This window comes from Xenopus tropicalis, chromosome 9, assembly GCF_000004195.4.
Source record: "Xenopus tropicalis strain Nigerian chromosome 9, UCB_Xtro_10.0, whole genome shotgun sequence".
Taxonomy (NCBI): Eukaryota; Metazoa; Chordata; class Amphibia; order Anura; family Pipidae; genus Xenopus; species Xenopus tropicalis.
In genome coordinates this window covers 79069239-79086073 of record NC_030685.2, presented here as the reverse complement: position 1 = coordinate 79086073, position 16835 = coordinate 79069239, and the positions used below count along the sequence as shown (strand labels likewise).

At 40.6% G+C, this 16835-nt stretch overlaps 1 protein-coding gene across 1 annotated transcript in view; it reads left to right on the top strand.

The window, feature by feature from the left end:
• arhgap15 (Rho GTPase activating protein 15) overlaps positions 1-16835 on the top strand; it is a 396561-nt gene that overhangs the window by 300038 nt on the left and 79688 nt on the right. Inside the window, exon 13 of the mRNA XM_018097301.2 lies at positions 14805-14939. Within this exon, the coding sequence (XP_017952790.2) occupies positions 14805-14939 (135 nt within the window). The remainder of the gene's footprint in view (positions 1-14804; positions 14940-16835) is intronic.

The window sequence follows — 16835 nt, the reverse complement described above, 5'->3', positions numbered from 1 at the left end:
TATTTAAATGATTTTTAGCAGACTTATGGTATGAAGATCCAAATTACGGAAAGACCCCTTACCCATAAAACCCCAGGTCCCGGGCATTCTGGATAACAGGTCCCATACCTGTATAACAATCTCAAAATCAATATATATATATATATATATATATATATATATATATATATGGGATTTTTTTTAATGCATTTTTTCACTTTATCGTTAAAGTCCTTGTGTGTGCAGCTCTCTGTCCATATATACAATATATATATATATATATATATATATATATATATATATATATATATATATATAAGAACAAACAGGAGCACACCATCCAAACGATCAAAAGCCCTGGGTGCTGGCAAAAACAATAATAAAGAAGCAGAGAGCCGCACACAGGGACTTTGCAAAAAGATAAAGCATTTATTGAAAAAGAGCCGACGTTTCGAGCACTAACGGTGCTCTTCTTCAGGGTAAAACCATCCATAAAATATATATATGTGTGTGTCGCAGACACGGAGAGAAGTCAAGGATCTAAATATCTCTGCCCGGCCCCGTATAATACTGTTTATAATTCTAAACTGAGTTAACGTCCTTAACAATTTACCATTTTCTCGTGCTCTCAGAAACTCGAAGACTATCAATTAAAGATAAAGAATTAGAGATAAAACAGAATGTTGCAATTATACTTTTGATCTGCATATTTTGGCGGCTGCCATTAGAAGATGTAAGAACAAGAGATCAGTGTCAGCGAGCCAACTTCACATGGCATAATTTAGCCTTACGGTAGCGAGAAGCTTGGATTTCTGCCTTTTTGCCGCTTCAGAATAGATCTTATTTAGTTTCTCAGAAGCCGTTTCTGCCTGGAGGTGCAACCGTTACAAGCGATGCCTTGTTAACAACTCAAAAACATCCATGAACACGCATGCTAGGATGGTGATATTAATAATGATCCGGATTCACGAAACTTTTGTTCTCGCTAACACAGAATCCATTCTTCCGGGGCGAAGAATGGTTTCTTATCTGCTCTGAGCTAAAACATTCCGGAATGTGTCAGCCTTGTGATTCCTGAGGTTAAGGGGAAAAAAATGACATCATTGCATGTAAAGTCAATTACCACCTTTGGTGCATAAAGATCGGCTTGTTCTCCCCGAGCTGGACTTGCAAATGATACCTTTGTGTTGCTCACAGCTGTCATAAGTAGGGTGGAAAACTGCCACTTTGGAGAATAATGAAAGATGCCTGACCTCTGCTCTTCTTTACTCTTTATGTAACATGGAATTTACCATGAAAGAACTAAATGTCTTGACTTCAGCAAGGGAGAAATGATAAAATGGGAAACCCTGGTAATGATGTGCAAGGTTTTCATACATATAAAGCACATACTAGTGTGATTAGTGTATTGAATTAACACTTGAGGCATGGTCCCTCGTTATTAGCAGCTAAATGGCTTAGACCAGGGGTGGCCAGACTTTTTCAACCACGATCGACTGATTTACCATGAAAGAACTAAATGTCTTGACTTCGGCAATGCACTAAAATGGGAAACCCTGGTAATGATGTGCAAGGTATATATACATAAAAAGCACATACTAGTATGATTAGTGTATTGAATTAACACTTGAGGCATGGTCTCTCGTAATTGTCAGCCAAATGGCTTAGACCAGGGGGTGGCCAGACTTTTTTCGTCCGCGATCAACCGATCCCAGTGGGCCCCGGTGGCCCAGACCCAACCCTTGCAGGAACACCCCCTCTGCCCAACTGTTCCTCCCCTGGTGCGTTAAATTTACACGTTCCGGGGAGGATTTCGGTGGGGGGCCCTGCGAGGGGGGTTAGGGGGGCCCCTGTGGGAGGGGGTGCGGCAGCATGGGCTCCTGCAGGGTCCCTGGGGCAGGAGCCCCGGTGGGCCCTTCACCACCCAGCCCGACCCTGGATTTACTCTTTATGTTACATAAAATTTACCATCAAAGAACAAAATGGCTTGACATCGGCAATGGAGAAATGATAAAATGGGAAACCCTGTAATGATGTGCAAGGTTTTCATACATATAAAGCACATACTAGTATGATTAGTGTATTAAATTAACACTTGTGGCACGGTCCCTCGTTATTAGCAGCCAAACTAAAACCATCCAATTCGTGGCTACCCAATGGGCCACATTCATTAAAGTATGATTGAATCCGAATACAAGAAAATCATATTTTTTCTAAGTTTTCGTACTGTACGTATTTTTCGACGATTTTTCAATAATTTGCTCAACTTCTTCTTGCTGTGCATCAAAATTTAAGCGACAAAATCGGATTTGTCGCAACGAGTATGAAAGTTTCGGACTCAAGCTTTGGTATTGTGACTTTCTTTGGGCCGGGTTGGAGTTGCAGAGTGCCATTGAGCCCTATAGGAGACTTTCCTTGGGCCGGGTTGGAGCTGCAGAGTGCCATTGAGCCCTATGGGAGACTTTCCTTGGGCCAGGTTGGAGCTGCAGACTGCCATTGAGCCCTATGGGAGACTTTCCTTGGGTCGGGTTGGAGCTGCAGAGTGCCATTGAGCCCTATGGGAGACTTTCCTTGGGCCAGGTTGGAGCTGCAGAGTGCCATTGAGCCCTATGGGAGACTTTCCTTGGGCCAGGTTGGAGCTGCAGGGTGCCATTGAGCCCTATGGGAGACTTTCCTTGGGCCAGGTTGGAGCTGCAGGGTGCCATTGAGCCCTATGGGAGACTTTCCTTGGGCCGGGTTGGAGCTGCAGAGTGCCATTGAGCCCTATGGGAGACTTTCCTTGGGCCGGGTTGGAGCTGCAGAGTGCCATTGAGCCCTATGGGAGACTTTCCTTGGGCCAGGTTGGAGCTGCAGAGTGCCATTGAGCCCTATGGGAGACTTTCCTTGGGCCGGGTTGGAGCTGCAGAGTGCCATTGAGCCCTATGGGAGACTTTCCTTGGGCCGGGTTGGAGCTGCAGAGTGCCATTGAGCCCTATGGGAGACTTTCCTTGGGCCGGGTTGGAGCTGCAGAGTGCCATTGAGCCCTATGGGAGACTTTCCTTGGGTCGGGTTGGAGCTGCAGAGTGCCATTGAGCCCTATGGGAGACTTTCCTTGGGTCAGGTTGGAGCTGCAGAGTGCCATTGAGCCCTATGGGAGACTTTCCTTGGGCCAGGTTGGAGCTGCAGGGTGCCATTGAGCCCTATGGGAGACTTTCCTTGGGCCAGGTTGGAGCTGCAGGGTGCCATTGAGCCCTATGGGAGACTTTCCTTGGGCCGGGTTGGAGCTGCAGAGTGCCATTGAGCCCTATGGGAGACTTTCCTTGGGCTGGGTTGGAGCTGCAGACTCATGACTACTCCATAGGACTCAATGGTACTCAACAGATCAAACCTATCGAATTTTTATTTTACAAAAAAGAGTTAACTAAACCTTAATAAATCACGAATTATGGGAGTTATTTTCGCAAAAACTCAATTTTTTTCTGGGAATAACAATGAAAATATCTAGTTCTGGTGAAAACTCACTTGTTAATCTAGAAATAATCTAGAAGTTGTCACAACGAGTATGAAAGTTTCGGACTCAAGCTTTGGTATTGTGACTTTCTTTGGGCCGGGTTGGAGCTGCAGAGTGCCATTGAGCCCTATGGGAGACTTTCCTTGGGCCGGGTTGGAGCTGCAGAGTGCCATTGAGCCCTATGGGAGACTTTCCTTGGGCCAGGTTGGAGCTGCAGAGTGCCATTGAGCCCTATGGGAGACTTTCCTTGGGCCAGGTTGGAGCTGCAGAGTGCCATTGAGCCCTATGGGAGACTTTCCTTGGGCCGGGTTGGAGCTGCAGAGTGCCATTGAGCCCTATGGGAGACTTTCCTTGGGCCGGGTTGGAGCTGCAGAGTGCCATTGAGCCCTATGGGAGACTTTCCTTGGGCCGGGTTGGAGCTGCAGAGTGCCATTGAGCCCTATGGGAGACTTTCCTTGGGCCGGGTTGGAGCTGCAGAGTGCCATTGAGCCCTATAGGAGACTTTCCTTGGGCCAGGTTGGAGCTGCAGAGTGCCATTGAGCCCTATGGGAGACTTTCCTTGGGCCAGGTTGGAGCTGCAGAGTGCCATTGAGCCCTATGGGAGACTTTCCTTGGGCCAGGTTGGAGCTGCAGAGTGCCATTGAGCCCTATGGGAGACTTTCCTTGGGCCAGGTTGGAGCTGCAGAGTGCCATTGAGCCCTATGGGAGACTTTCCTTGGGCCAGGTTAGAGCTGCAGAGTGCCATTGAGCCCTATGGGAGACTTTCCTTGGGCCGGGTTGGAGCTGCAGAGTGCCATTGAGCCCTATGGGAGGCTTTCCTTGGGCCAGGTTGGATCAGATCAAACCTATCGAATTTTTATTTTACAAAAAAGAGTTAACTAAACCTTAATAAATCACGAATTATGAGAGTTATTTTCACAAAAACTCAATTTTTTTCTGGGAATAACAATGAAAATATCTAGTTCTGGTGAAAACCCACTTGTTAATCTCGAAATAATCTAGAAGTAAAAAAAAAAATCAGATTTTTTCTCATAATTGCTTAGTAGATGTACCCCTTAGTTTGCCCAGGAGCAGTAACCCATAGGAACCAATTAGACAGGGGTCCCCAACCTTTTTTAACCGTGAACAATGTTTAAATATAAAAACAGTTGAGGAGCAACATAAGCATGAAAAGAGCTCAGAGGAGGTGACCAATAAGGTGTTTGATTGGTTATTTAGTAGCCCAATGTGGACTGGCAGCCTACTGGAGGCTCTGTTTGCCAGTACGTATGGTCTTTCAAGGCAGAAATTCAAAAATGAGCACCTATTTTGAGACCACTGGGAGCAACATATTGCTCTCGAGCCACTGGTTGGGGACCACTGCAATAAGATGTTTGCTTTTAAACAGGTGACCAGTTAATGCTTCTTGCTGATTGGTTGCTATGGGATACTGTTCCGAAGCCAATAAAAGTGCCTTTTACTACATAACCCCTTATGAACATTCATAAACCAGGCCCTGAATAGTTCAAGTTCCAAATTCATAAATGAACTGCTTAACTTATAACTATTCCTATATAGCGATGGAAACATTCTAATCCACCCACTCAAAGCAGGTCCCACTGGCAAGGAAAGGCCCCTTGTTGAAGAATAAAGTATACGTATATAAATGCATATATTTTGAACAAATTATATTTTATTTATTGCTTTTTGGGGTATTCAACATTTAGTCCCACAGCTGCTAGAATACCCAGAATGCCCCTGTGGTCAAAAGCAGAAAGACTTAATTCTACAAGATACTGTTTAACAGAAGCTTTGATGATCACAGGCTGTCTATGCAGGGCTTATTTGGAAAACCGGGCAGGATTCTTGAAGATTGACATGGCGATTGGCCAATCACCGATTGTCATAGCCAAGCCCCCGTGATGGTATGACCCGCCCCTGTCATGTCACGCAGTGGTCTTTCTGGAAAATCTTCCCAATAAACTGTATGCACAAAATCTATATAACACTTGAAGGGATACTGTCATGATATTTATGGGGCACTTTTTATTTCTAAATGACACTGTTACACAGCAAATAATTCCCTCTGCCATTTAACCTTTTATTCTTGAGCCAACAAATGTATTTGTAGCTGTAATATTGGTGTGTAGGCGCCATCTCAGTGCCTTGTGCCTGAGTCTGAGCTTTCAGCCAGCGCTACACATTAGAACTGCTTTCAGCTAACCTATTGTTTCTCCTACTCCCATGTAACTGGAGGAGTCCCAAGCCGGACTTGGATTTCTTACTATTGAGTGCTATTCTGATACCTACTGGGAGCTGCTATCTTGCTCCCTTCCCATTGCTCTGCTGATCGGCTGCTGGGGGGGGGGGGTGGGATATCGCTCCAACTTGCAGCGCAGCAGTAAAGTGTGACTGAAGTGTATCAGAGCACAGGTCACATGACTGTGGCATCTTGGGAAATGAAGAATATAGCTAGCCCCATGTGAAATTTCAAAATTAAATATAAAAAAATCTGTTTGTGTTTTTGAAAAACCGATTTCAATGCAGGATTCTGCTGCTGGGGGGGGATATCACTCCAACTTGCAGTGCAGCAGTAAAGTGTGCCTGAGTCTGAGCTTTCAGAAGGAGCCAGCGCTATTATTAGAACTGCTTTCAGGTAACCTATTGTTTCTCCTTCTCAATGTACTTTCAATAGGACCCAAGTTGCATAATTGGGTTTCTCCTGCTTGGGTGCTATTATAATATCTACCATTAGGTGGGGATAGTGAGCAATACAAAGTTTTGTAAACTCATTCTGAACTCTACAATGCTGAAATCCTCTCCAGCCTTTAAGAAACCTGTTGTTTGGAAGGTTAATGTATTTGGGGCTAAAGTTGCCACTGCTTCTTTAATGTATTTAGGATCTGGAGTTTACAGAGGTCAGTGTACCATACTGTGTGTATATATCTATATATTCATTACTGTACAAGCTAATTAAGGCTAATAGCAAATGGGGCAGTTTTTTCACAGTGTATTTAGCTGGCAGGGAAATGCCTAAAGTCACCCTAAATTATTGGGATGGAGTATAGGCAGTTTTGCCTGTTTACCCACTCACTAAAATCCAGGACATTAGCAGCAGTGCTATTAGGCCATAGAGGCACTCACATCAGTTCAGGCAGCAGAATCTTTTAGCAGAGATGTCAGAGAACTGCTATCTGGCTCCCTTCTTATTGTTCTGCTGATTGGCTGCTGGGGGGGTGGGGGGGGGGATATCACTCCAGCTAACAGCTCAGCAGTAAAGTGTGACTGAAGTTTATCAGAGCACAGGTCACATGGCTGAGGGCACCTGGAAAAGTAAGGTAATGTGAAATTCTAAAATGTGAAATTTTAAAATTAAATATAAAAACATTTGTTTGCTCTTTCAAAAAATGGTTATCAATGCAGGATTCTGCAGGAGAAGCGCTATTAACTGATTCATTTTGAATCAACCAATCAGCAGGTAGCATTTACTCATTACCTGTTTAAAAGCAAAAATCGTATCACTTCATAGTTATGCTTAAGTTATACCAACCATCATACTTAACTATGTGTAGGGTGAACTATACATTGCTAAGTTTAGTTGTTCAATAATACATGTTCTTCTGCCTTTTTGTTCTGGTGTTTTCAATTAACGAACAGGGGGATATGGGGGTGGTAGATGTTAGCTAGAAAGGTGCAATAGGGGACACTCAGTAGTGATGAGCGAATCTGTTCCGTTTCGTTTCGCCGAAAAATTCGCAAATCTTTCAAAAGATCCGCAAAACGGCGAAAATGTCGTGCAGCAAAAAAAATTGTCGCCCGCGGCTATTATTTTGTGACACGGCTATTATTTTGTCGCCCGTGGCTATTATTTTGTCACACGGCTATTATTTTGTCGCCTGTGGCTATTATTTTGTCGCCTGTGGCTATTATTTTGTCGCCTGCGGCTATTATTTTGTGACACGGCTATTATTTTGTCGCCCGTGGCTATTATTTTGTCACACGGCTATTCTTTTGTCGCCTGCGGCTATTATTTCGTCGCGTGGCTATTATTTCGACGTGCGGTTATTCTTTTGACGCCCGCAACTATTCTTTTTTGACGCCGGCAACAATTTTTGGACATGCGCCGAATTTTTCTGTGGCAAATTTTTTCATCCGTTTTGCGAAACAATCCGCCAATGGCGAAACGCGGAAATTCGCCGCAAATCCATGCCTGGCGAAACATTTCGCCCATCACTAGCACTCAATGATCAAACAGATAGCCCATACCATTCAATTCAGAGACCCACTATGGCAGTCCCATTAACACTGTGCCTAATCACATGTCATATGACATTCACCCAAGTATAGAGCTACATTCACCCCAGTATAGAGCTACATTCACCCCAGTATAGAGCTACATTCACCCCAGTATAGAGCTACATTCACCCCAGTATAGAGCTACATTCACCCCAGTATAGAGCTACATTCACCCCAGTATAGAGCTACATTCACCCCAGTATAGAGCTACATTCACCCAAGTATAGAGCTACATTCACCCCAGTATAGAGCTACATTCACCCCAGTATAGAGCTACATTCACCCAAGTATAGAGCTACATTCACCCAAGTATAGAGCTACATTCACCCCAGTATAGAGCTACATTCACCCCAGTATAGAGCTACATTCACCCCAGTATAGAGCTACATTCACCCCAGTATAGAGCTACATTCACCCAAGTATAGAGCTACATTACATCAATTTCAGCAGGTCAGCGATTGCAAATACACACAAACACACAACAATATGTGCCCAATGGTTGGGGGGAGAGATATAAATTATAGTCTGACCTGTTAACAAGGATCTGGGGGCATTTAACCTGATTCACCCTTCAAGTTATGTCCCCTGTATAAGCAAGTCCTCGTTAAGGGTTCATAAGAGATTAGAGGTAAGAGAGGAGCTCATTACACATAGCTACATTATGGGGCCGATTTACTAATCCACGAACGGATCGAAAGCGTCCGAATGCATTTTTTTCGTAATGATCGGTATTTTGCGATTTTTTTCGTCGCTGTCGCAACTTTTTCGTAAATTGTCGCGACTTTTTCGTAGCCGTTACGACTTGTGCGAATTGTTGCGACTTTTTCGTAGCCGTCGCGGAAAAATTGGAAAGGTTTGCCCGCCGTTTACTAGCGCTCAATACGAAAAAGTCGCGACAATTCGCGCAAGTCGTAACGGCTCTTAAAAAGTTGCGACAATTCACGCAAAAGTCGCGACGGCGACGAAAAAAAGCGCAAAAAATACGAAAAAGTTGCAAAATGTTCGTTTCCAATTCAATTTTTTCCCATTCAGGATTCGGATTCGTGGATTAGTAAATCAGCCCCTATATGTGTCTTATTATTATTAATATATATAATAATAATATTAAAGATATTAGCTAATCTTTTAATCTTCAACTCACTTCCCAAAATGTCCTTATTAATAACTACTTGCAGACTGCTGGATTTCATTTTAATGTGACAAAACAGTGAAAATAAAAACTACCCACTGTGTTTAAAAGGATATTGTTGCCAGAATGAAACAAAAAAGTGCTTATTTATGCATAAAATTGTAAAGATTGTAGTTTTTTTATTTTTATAATTGCTTTATAAACCCCAACCCCCTCCCCCCCAAAAAAATACAAAAAAATATATATACAGGTATAGGACCCATTATCCAGAATGCTTGGGACCAAGGGTATTCCGGATAAGGGGTCTTTCCGTAATTTGGATCTCCATACCTTAAGTCAACTAAAAAATCAATAAAACATTAATTAAACCCAATAGGATTGTTTTGCATCCAATAAGGGGTAATTATATCTTAGTTGGGATCAAGTACAGGTACTGTTTTATTATTACAGAGAAAAGGGAATCATTTAACCATTAAATAAACCCAATAGGGCTGTTCTGCCCCCAATAAGGGGTAATTATATCTTAGTTGGGATCAAGTACAGGTACTGTTTTATTATTACAGAGAAAAGGGAATCATTTAACCATGAAATAAACCCAATAGGGCTGTTCTGCCCCCAATAAGGGGTAATTATATCTTAGTTGGGATCAAGTACAGGTACTGTTTTATTATTACAGAGAAAAGGGAATCATTTAACCATGAAATAAACCCAATAGGGCTGTTCTGCCCCAATAAGGGGTAATTATATCTTAGTTGGGATCAAGTACAGGTACTGTTTTATTATTACAGAGAAAAGGGAATCATTTAACCATGAAATAAACCCAATAGGGCTGTTCTGCCCCCAATAAGGGGTAATTATATTTTAGTTGGGATCAAGTACAGGTACTGTTTTATTATTACAGAGAAAAGGGAATCATTTAACCATTAAATAAACCCAATAGGGCTGTTCTGCCCCAATAAGGGGTAATTATATCTTAGTTGGGATCAAGTACAGGTACTGTTTTATTATTACAGAGAAAAGGGAATCATTTAACCATGAAATAAACCCAATAGGGCTGTTCTGCCCCCAATAAGGGGTAATTATATCTTAGTTGGGATCAAGTACAGGTACTGTTTTATTATTACAGAGAAAAGGGAATCATTTAACCATTAAATAAACCCAATAGGGCTGTTCTGCCCCCAATAAGGGGTAATTATATCTTAGTTGGGATCAAGTACAGGTACTGTTTTATTATTATAGAGAAAAAGGAAATCCCAGTTTTAATAAAGTAACCATTAAATACCTTAACAGATCTTGTAGATTGTAAGCTCTTTTGGGCAGGGCCCTCTTCACCTCTTGTATTGGTTATTGATTGCTTTATATGTTTCTCTGTATGTCCAATGTATAAAACCCACTTATTGTACAGCACTGTGGAATATGTTGGCGCTTTATAAATAAATGTTAATAATAATAATAATCCTACATGAGTCAATATAAGCCAATAACAGCGACCATTACTTTGCATGTAGTTCAACCTCAACTGTTACGACATCGCTACTCTCACTATAGTGGGAATGTGTTTCAAGCAATAAATCGTACAACATTTTTAGAACATGTGTTAAGCTATTTCTGTACGAATGAAGCTCTTAACAAAACATAAGCCCGCTGCGTGTGTTCCTAGCAGCAAAGTGCTTAAAAGATAAAACAACTATTGGTACCATGGGAAGAACACCAGCTGCAGAGCGCATAGGTCCATTATGAGAAGTATGGTAGTGGGAAGGGAGAAAATGATTTAATCAGGAGTAAAACCAATTTTATTATAAGGACACGCAGGGGGTGTGGCACCATAGTGTGAGGGACATTTCAAAATATCAGACAGATTTCAACAATGCAAAACCCGGTGCTCGGATGTGACAGTAAACTCGACAGGTTGCCTTTTTTTATTTTATTGTTGTCTGTTGACTGTTTAAATCTTGCCTGCTAGGATGTAGTCATTCCGCTTCAAAAGTACGATGGAAAAAAAAATAAATAAAAGAGGGAGGGAAAGAGATTGTCTGGTTGTATAACGGTAGATGGGGGAAGGTCACCTAGGCGGATTTCTCTCCAGATCCCTCCAAGGTACCGATGAAGATACTAAAGGAGAACTATTGTGAAAACTATTTTCCCATGCCACTTGTTTCTTTTGGATTCCAGCCAGTCACCGTGGACCCTAATTGTGTTAAATGACCCTTCACCCCTTGGGTTAGGGGGCGCGGCACACAATACAAAAAAGGGCGACATCTTTAACTCTCCTCTGCCAATCAAAATGTCAATTTTACTGATAGCCCATCAACATACAGATTGCATTCTGCTTTCTTTTTACTTTTTCCCCCTAGATTATCTAGATAACGTTGTAGTTTCAAAAATTTAACCATGATTTCAAATGCTAAATTCAAAACTAAAATATTAGAAAATGCAATAATAACTTAAGCGGGCAACTGAAATATCAGTAAGTTCTCCAGGATTTCACCACAATTATTAATACATTTAAAAATGATTGCAGATAGAGTAATACCTTCAATAGTAACAATACCAAATAATACAAATTGTTTACAAATCCCAAAAGTTACAAGTATCTATTTTTTTTCTTGCATTTTCATAAAGATTTTACAACAAATATGTTTTTTCAAAAGGCATTTTTCATTTTCAACCATATTAGAAGCCAAAGGTATCATAGTAAATTACTATATTATTATAGTGAATTCAACATTGATTTCTGATACTTAAATATCATATTTAATTAGAAATTCATATATTAATTTGAAAAGAATTATAAAAAAATACTAAATAAAATAATAGTTATACCAAATGTAATATTGTACTAAATGTGGGATCCGTTATCCAGAGAGTGCCAGCTCCCATAGGCTCTATTTTAATCAAATAATTCAAATTTTACCAATTATTTCCTTTTTCCTTGTAATAATAAAACAGTACCTGTACTTGATCCCAACTAAGATATAATTACCCCTTATTGGGGCAGAACAGCCCTATTGGGTTTATTTCATGGTTAAATGATTCCCTTTTCTCTGTAATAATAAAACAGTACCTGTACTTGATCCCAACTAAGATATAATTACCCCTTATTGGGGCAGAACAGCCCTATTGGGTTTATTTCATGGTTAAATGATTCCCTTTTCTCTGTAATAATAAAACAGTACCTGTACTTGATCCCAACTAAGATATAATTACCCCTTATTGGGGCAGAACAGCCCTATTGGGTTTATTTCATGGTTAAATGATTCCCTTTTCTCTGTAATAATAAAACAGTACCTGTACTTGATCCCAACTAAGATATAATTACCCCTTATTGGGGCAGAACAGCCCTATTGGGTTTATTTCATGGTTAAATGATTCCCTTTTCTCTGTAATAATAAAACAGTACCTGTACTTGATCCCAACTAAGATATAATTACCCCTTATTGGGGCAGAACAGCCCTATTGGGTTTATTTCATGGTTAAATGATTCCCTTTTCTCTGTAATAATAAAACAGTACCTGTACTTGATCCCAACTAAGATATAATTACCCCTTATTGGGGGCAGAACAGCCCTATTGGGTTTATTTAATGGTTAAATGATTCCCTTTTCTCTGTAATAATAAAACAGTACCTGTACTTGATCCCAAGTAAGATATAATTACCCCTTATTGGGGGCAGAACAGCCCTATTGGGTTTATTTAATGGTTAAATGATTCCCTTTTCTCTGTAATAATAAAACAGTACCTGTACTTGATCCCAACTAAGATATAATTACCCCTTATTGGCGGCAGAACAGCCCTATTGGGTTTATTTAATGGTTAAATGATTTTTTAGTAGACTTAGGGGGACATTTAATAACTGTAAAAGTTGTGGGGAAAAAAGTCACACTTTTTTTTTATATTTACTATGTGACCAAATGCCTAAAATTCTGAATCTGACAATTCACCAGCTAAAACTTGCCGAGATCATGTAGTCAATGGCAGATTTCCCTTCCCTTTCCTGAAAGATCCTTCTTTTGCTTCAAAACTTTAGAGGTTTTGTAATTTTGACGCTGGTTTTTGTGCCACAATTAAAAACATTCACGTTTACGGGGTGACAATTAAAAAAACACTTTTCCCACATGGACTTTTCCAGGTCTCAGGCATTCTGGATAGCAGGTCCCATACCTGTACAACCTAAATTTTTGTCTATTTCCAAAAAAATGTTCATCTTTTTTACCCTGTTGCTGATTACTGTTAGATTTTGAGTATTTATACATTTTATATCATCATTGTTATTCACTTTCACAAATTGTTGGCTTGATATTTAGGTACCACATTTATTACGGAACATTTGGGGGCACATTTACGAAAATGCTTTTTTTTCTGGCCTCGAAACACGATATGGTATAATTTAGAAGTTCTAAAATGTCTCCACAATGCTTTTATCATTTGTACGAAAATATCGCAATTGCGTTTTCGTGCTGAAAAGTTTGTTAACGCTACAAAAACCTTTCTGGCTTTGGTAGCCTTTCATGTCTGGCTTTGGTAGCTTTCCGTGTCTGGCTTTGGTAGCTTTCCGTGTCTGGCTTTGGTAGCTTTCCGTGTCTGGCTTTGGTAGCTTTCCGTGTCTGGCTTTGGTAGCTTTCCGTGTCTGGCTTTGGTAGCTTTCCGTTTCTGGCTTTGGTAGCTTTCCGTGTCTGGCTTTGGTAGCTTTCCGTGTCTGGCTTTGGTAGCTTTCCGTGTCTGGCTTTGGTAGCTTTCCGTGTCTGGCTTTGGTAGCCTTCCATGTATGGCTTTGGTAGCCTTCCGTGTCTGGCTTTAGTAGCCTTCCATGTCCGGCTTTGGTAGCCTTCCATGTCTGGCTTTGAAAACCTTCCATAGGACTCAATGCACTCAACAGATCAAACCTGGTGAAAAGATAGTCCCGATGAAAGTGTAACCAAAGCGTTAACGAATTCCAAAATGTTCTTTGCGCAAAACACAATTTTTTTGTGGAAATTTACCGAAAACCTCGAAAAACTCTTTTAATTTTAACAAACTTTTTGCATACATTCCGAAATGTTCTATAATTTAGAAAAAAATACGAATATATCTCAAAATTATTTAGTAAATGGGCCCCTTGATGTTTAAATATGAGCCGATAACAGGCAGCAATATGGGCTAATTATTGCATTCCTGTTAATTAGCATTGTTTGTTTATTTTACACTCGTTTTTTTCTTGCTTCAAAAGAAAACATTCGGCTTTCTAAAACAAAAACTCGTTTCTAAGAAGTCTGTGGCGCGTTATCATTTCTGACAGCTTTACAAAGCCTAGGTAGACCAACGGGGGTCTGTCTAATATTGTTTCCGGAAACTGTACCTTGCTGAGTTGAGAGCATTTTTATTTTTTCTTAAATAGAAATTAGATTTTTTTTTTTCCTTTCTCGCTGCAGCCACAAACGGTGACAATGCCTACCTCCGATTCTCCTGCACATAGCATAGCTAACATATGTAAAGTAATGGCTGATTTCCATTGCCACGTTGAGCATATGTCTCACGTTGGCTCAGCAAGGCCTTTAGGTCGCTCCCTCGAGCCAAACATCATTGGCAACTTTTAGCCCCTCGGCCTCGGAAACCGAATAGCTTTGGATCACGTTGAGCAGGAATGCTAATTTCAATGCCAATGCATTATGGGAATAAATGTATCTGACACGTTGTGTCAACGGTACTGTCTCTTTGTGTCTCTTGTTTTTTTCTAAGTTGCATTCCTACAGATGGTATTCCATTGAAAATGTTCCTTTCCTGGAGAAGAGAAAAAAAATAAATAAAAAAATAAAGCACGCACAGCACCAAACCTCTAGGTGCAGCAGGCTGTTAACGGTTGCTGATGATAGTAGGCAAACATTAACATAATAATTAGTGTCTTGTAATTGTTTCATTAAAACCAGTTGTTCCATTTCTCCTCGTGTTTTCCCAGAAGAGAAGCTGAATTTGGATGACAGCCAGTGGGACGACATCCACGTTGTCACCGGAGCACTCAAGATGTTTTTCCGAGAGCTGCCTGAGCCCCTGTTCCCATACCGCTTCTTCGAGCAGTTTGTAGAAGCAATAAGTAAGTGCGCTTTGTTTCCTTGGAGCTGAAAGTGGCAGTGGAATAAACGTTGGATGTAAACAAGAAACGAAAAAAAATACAATTAATACATTTTTAAAAACACTTTCTAGGGTTAGAAACCGTTTTATTATTGTACAGTTTAATTCATTGAGCACTAAACCCAGCCACCAGGGGGTGATAACGACAATTCGTTCAACGGTTTTATTAAGGGCAATGTAGAATGGTTTTGGGTACTTTAACCATCCTTGCACCTTTCAAGGCGTTGAGCACAGTTCTCACAGTTGCAAAGGAGCCCTGAAGACACATTAAAGGGAACCTGTCACCCTAAGAAATTATTCCAAATTCTTTTCTATTGTGTTTGGCAAGCAACAAAGAAAACAACCTTACTTACTATATAAATTATTTATTTATCTTGTTTCTTTCATTATTTTGAAACTTTGAAACTATTAGAGTATTCATGTAGCCTCCATTTTGTGAACCTTGTTAGTAAAGGAATACTGTCAAACCAAGTCAGTTTATAGAGCTTCTCCAGCAGAATCCTGCATTGAAATCGGTTTTTCAAAAACACAAACAGATTTTTTTATATTTAATTTTGAAATTTCCCATGGGGCTAGCCATATTATTCATTTCCCAGGGTGCCACAGCCATGTGACCTGTGCTCTAATAAACTTCAGTCACACTTTACTGCTGCGCTGCAAGTTGGAGTGATATCCTCCCCCTCCCAGCAGCCGATCAGCAGAACAATGGGAAGGGAGCAAGATAGCAGCTCCCAGTAGGTATCAGAATAGCACTCAATAGTAAGAAATCCAAGTCCGGCTTGGGACTCCTCCAGTTACATGGGAGTAGGAGAAACAATAGGTTAGCTGAAAGCAGTTCTAATGTGTAGCGCTGGCTCCTTCTGAAAGCTCAGACTCAGGCACACTTTACTGCTGCGCTGCAGAACTGACTTTTCTGACTATTATGACTAGTGACTATTATGAATGAAGGGCTGCTTGACCAAATGTTGAAGCAAAACCTTAATTTTTTACCCAATATTGTTACCCAGAAATGTACCCAGAAATGCAATATAAAATTCAGCACCCACAAAATACACAGCAACTTGCTTACAATTTTCCAATGTGGGGGCAAATAAGACTCCGCCTTAATCATTTCTGCAGAATACATACATTAATAGGAGTTAAAATGGTTATGTGTGTAAGTGAGTACACTAAGTACTCAAGTATATATAGTTTATGTATGTGAGTGTATAGACTGGTAAGTATAGGTTTGTGTGTACTAGGTTGAACTTGATGGACTCTGGTCTTTTTTCAACCCTATGTAACTATGTAACTATCTATGTACCTAAGGGAACCCTGGAAGGAACATCTCCTTAGTGCAGACCATGTACTTTGCACCTTCAAAGATGTCTAAATTGATGCATCTTCTTGTGAAGGGCATTAAAGTGAGTCCATACCTGTGGACCTTCATGCCAAAGGACAACGGTACCTACAGACTGCAAAAGTAGCACTGCGGAAACTGTACATGCTACCCAATAGGACAGACAGTTGATACTTTTCAAGTTTAGATGCCTTTTGAGCATACACGCCTTAACATTGGGACCTAATGAATATCACTGGAGTGACTATAATGGGTAGCATGTCCATTTTAGAAGGCATTTTGCAGCAAAAAACATTACACAAAGGTTGTTTTTTTAATTCCTGCTTATCCAATTGTAGTATAGAATAAATAAGAGTAAAAAAAACAGAGCTAATTATTGAGTGGGAGGGAACCTGCCAGACCATGTTTATTTATGCACTTAAATTCTTAAAGCAAATTCTCAGCACAAAGATCAAGCACGATATGAAGTTTTTTATTCAACTCCCCCATAGTATTTTATAAATATTATACTTACTAACA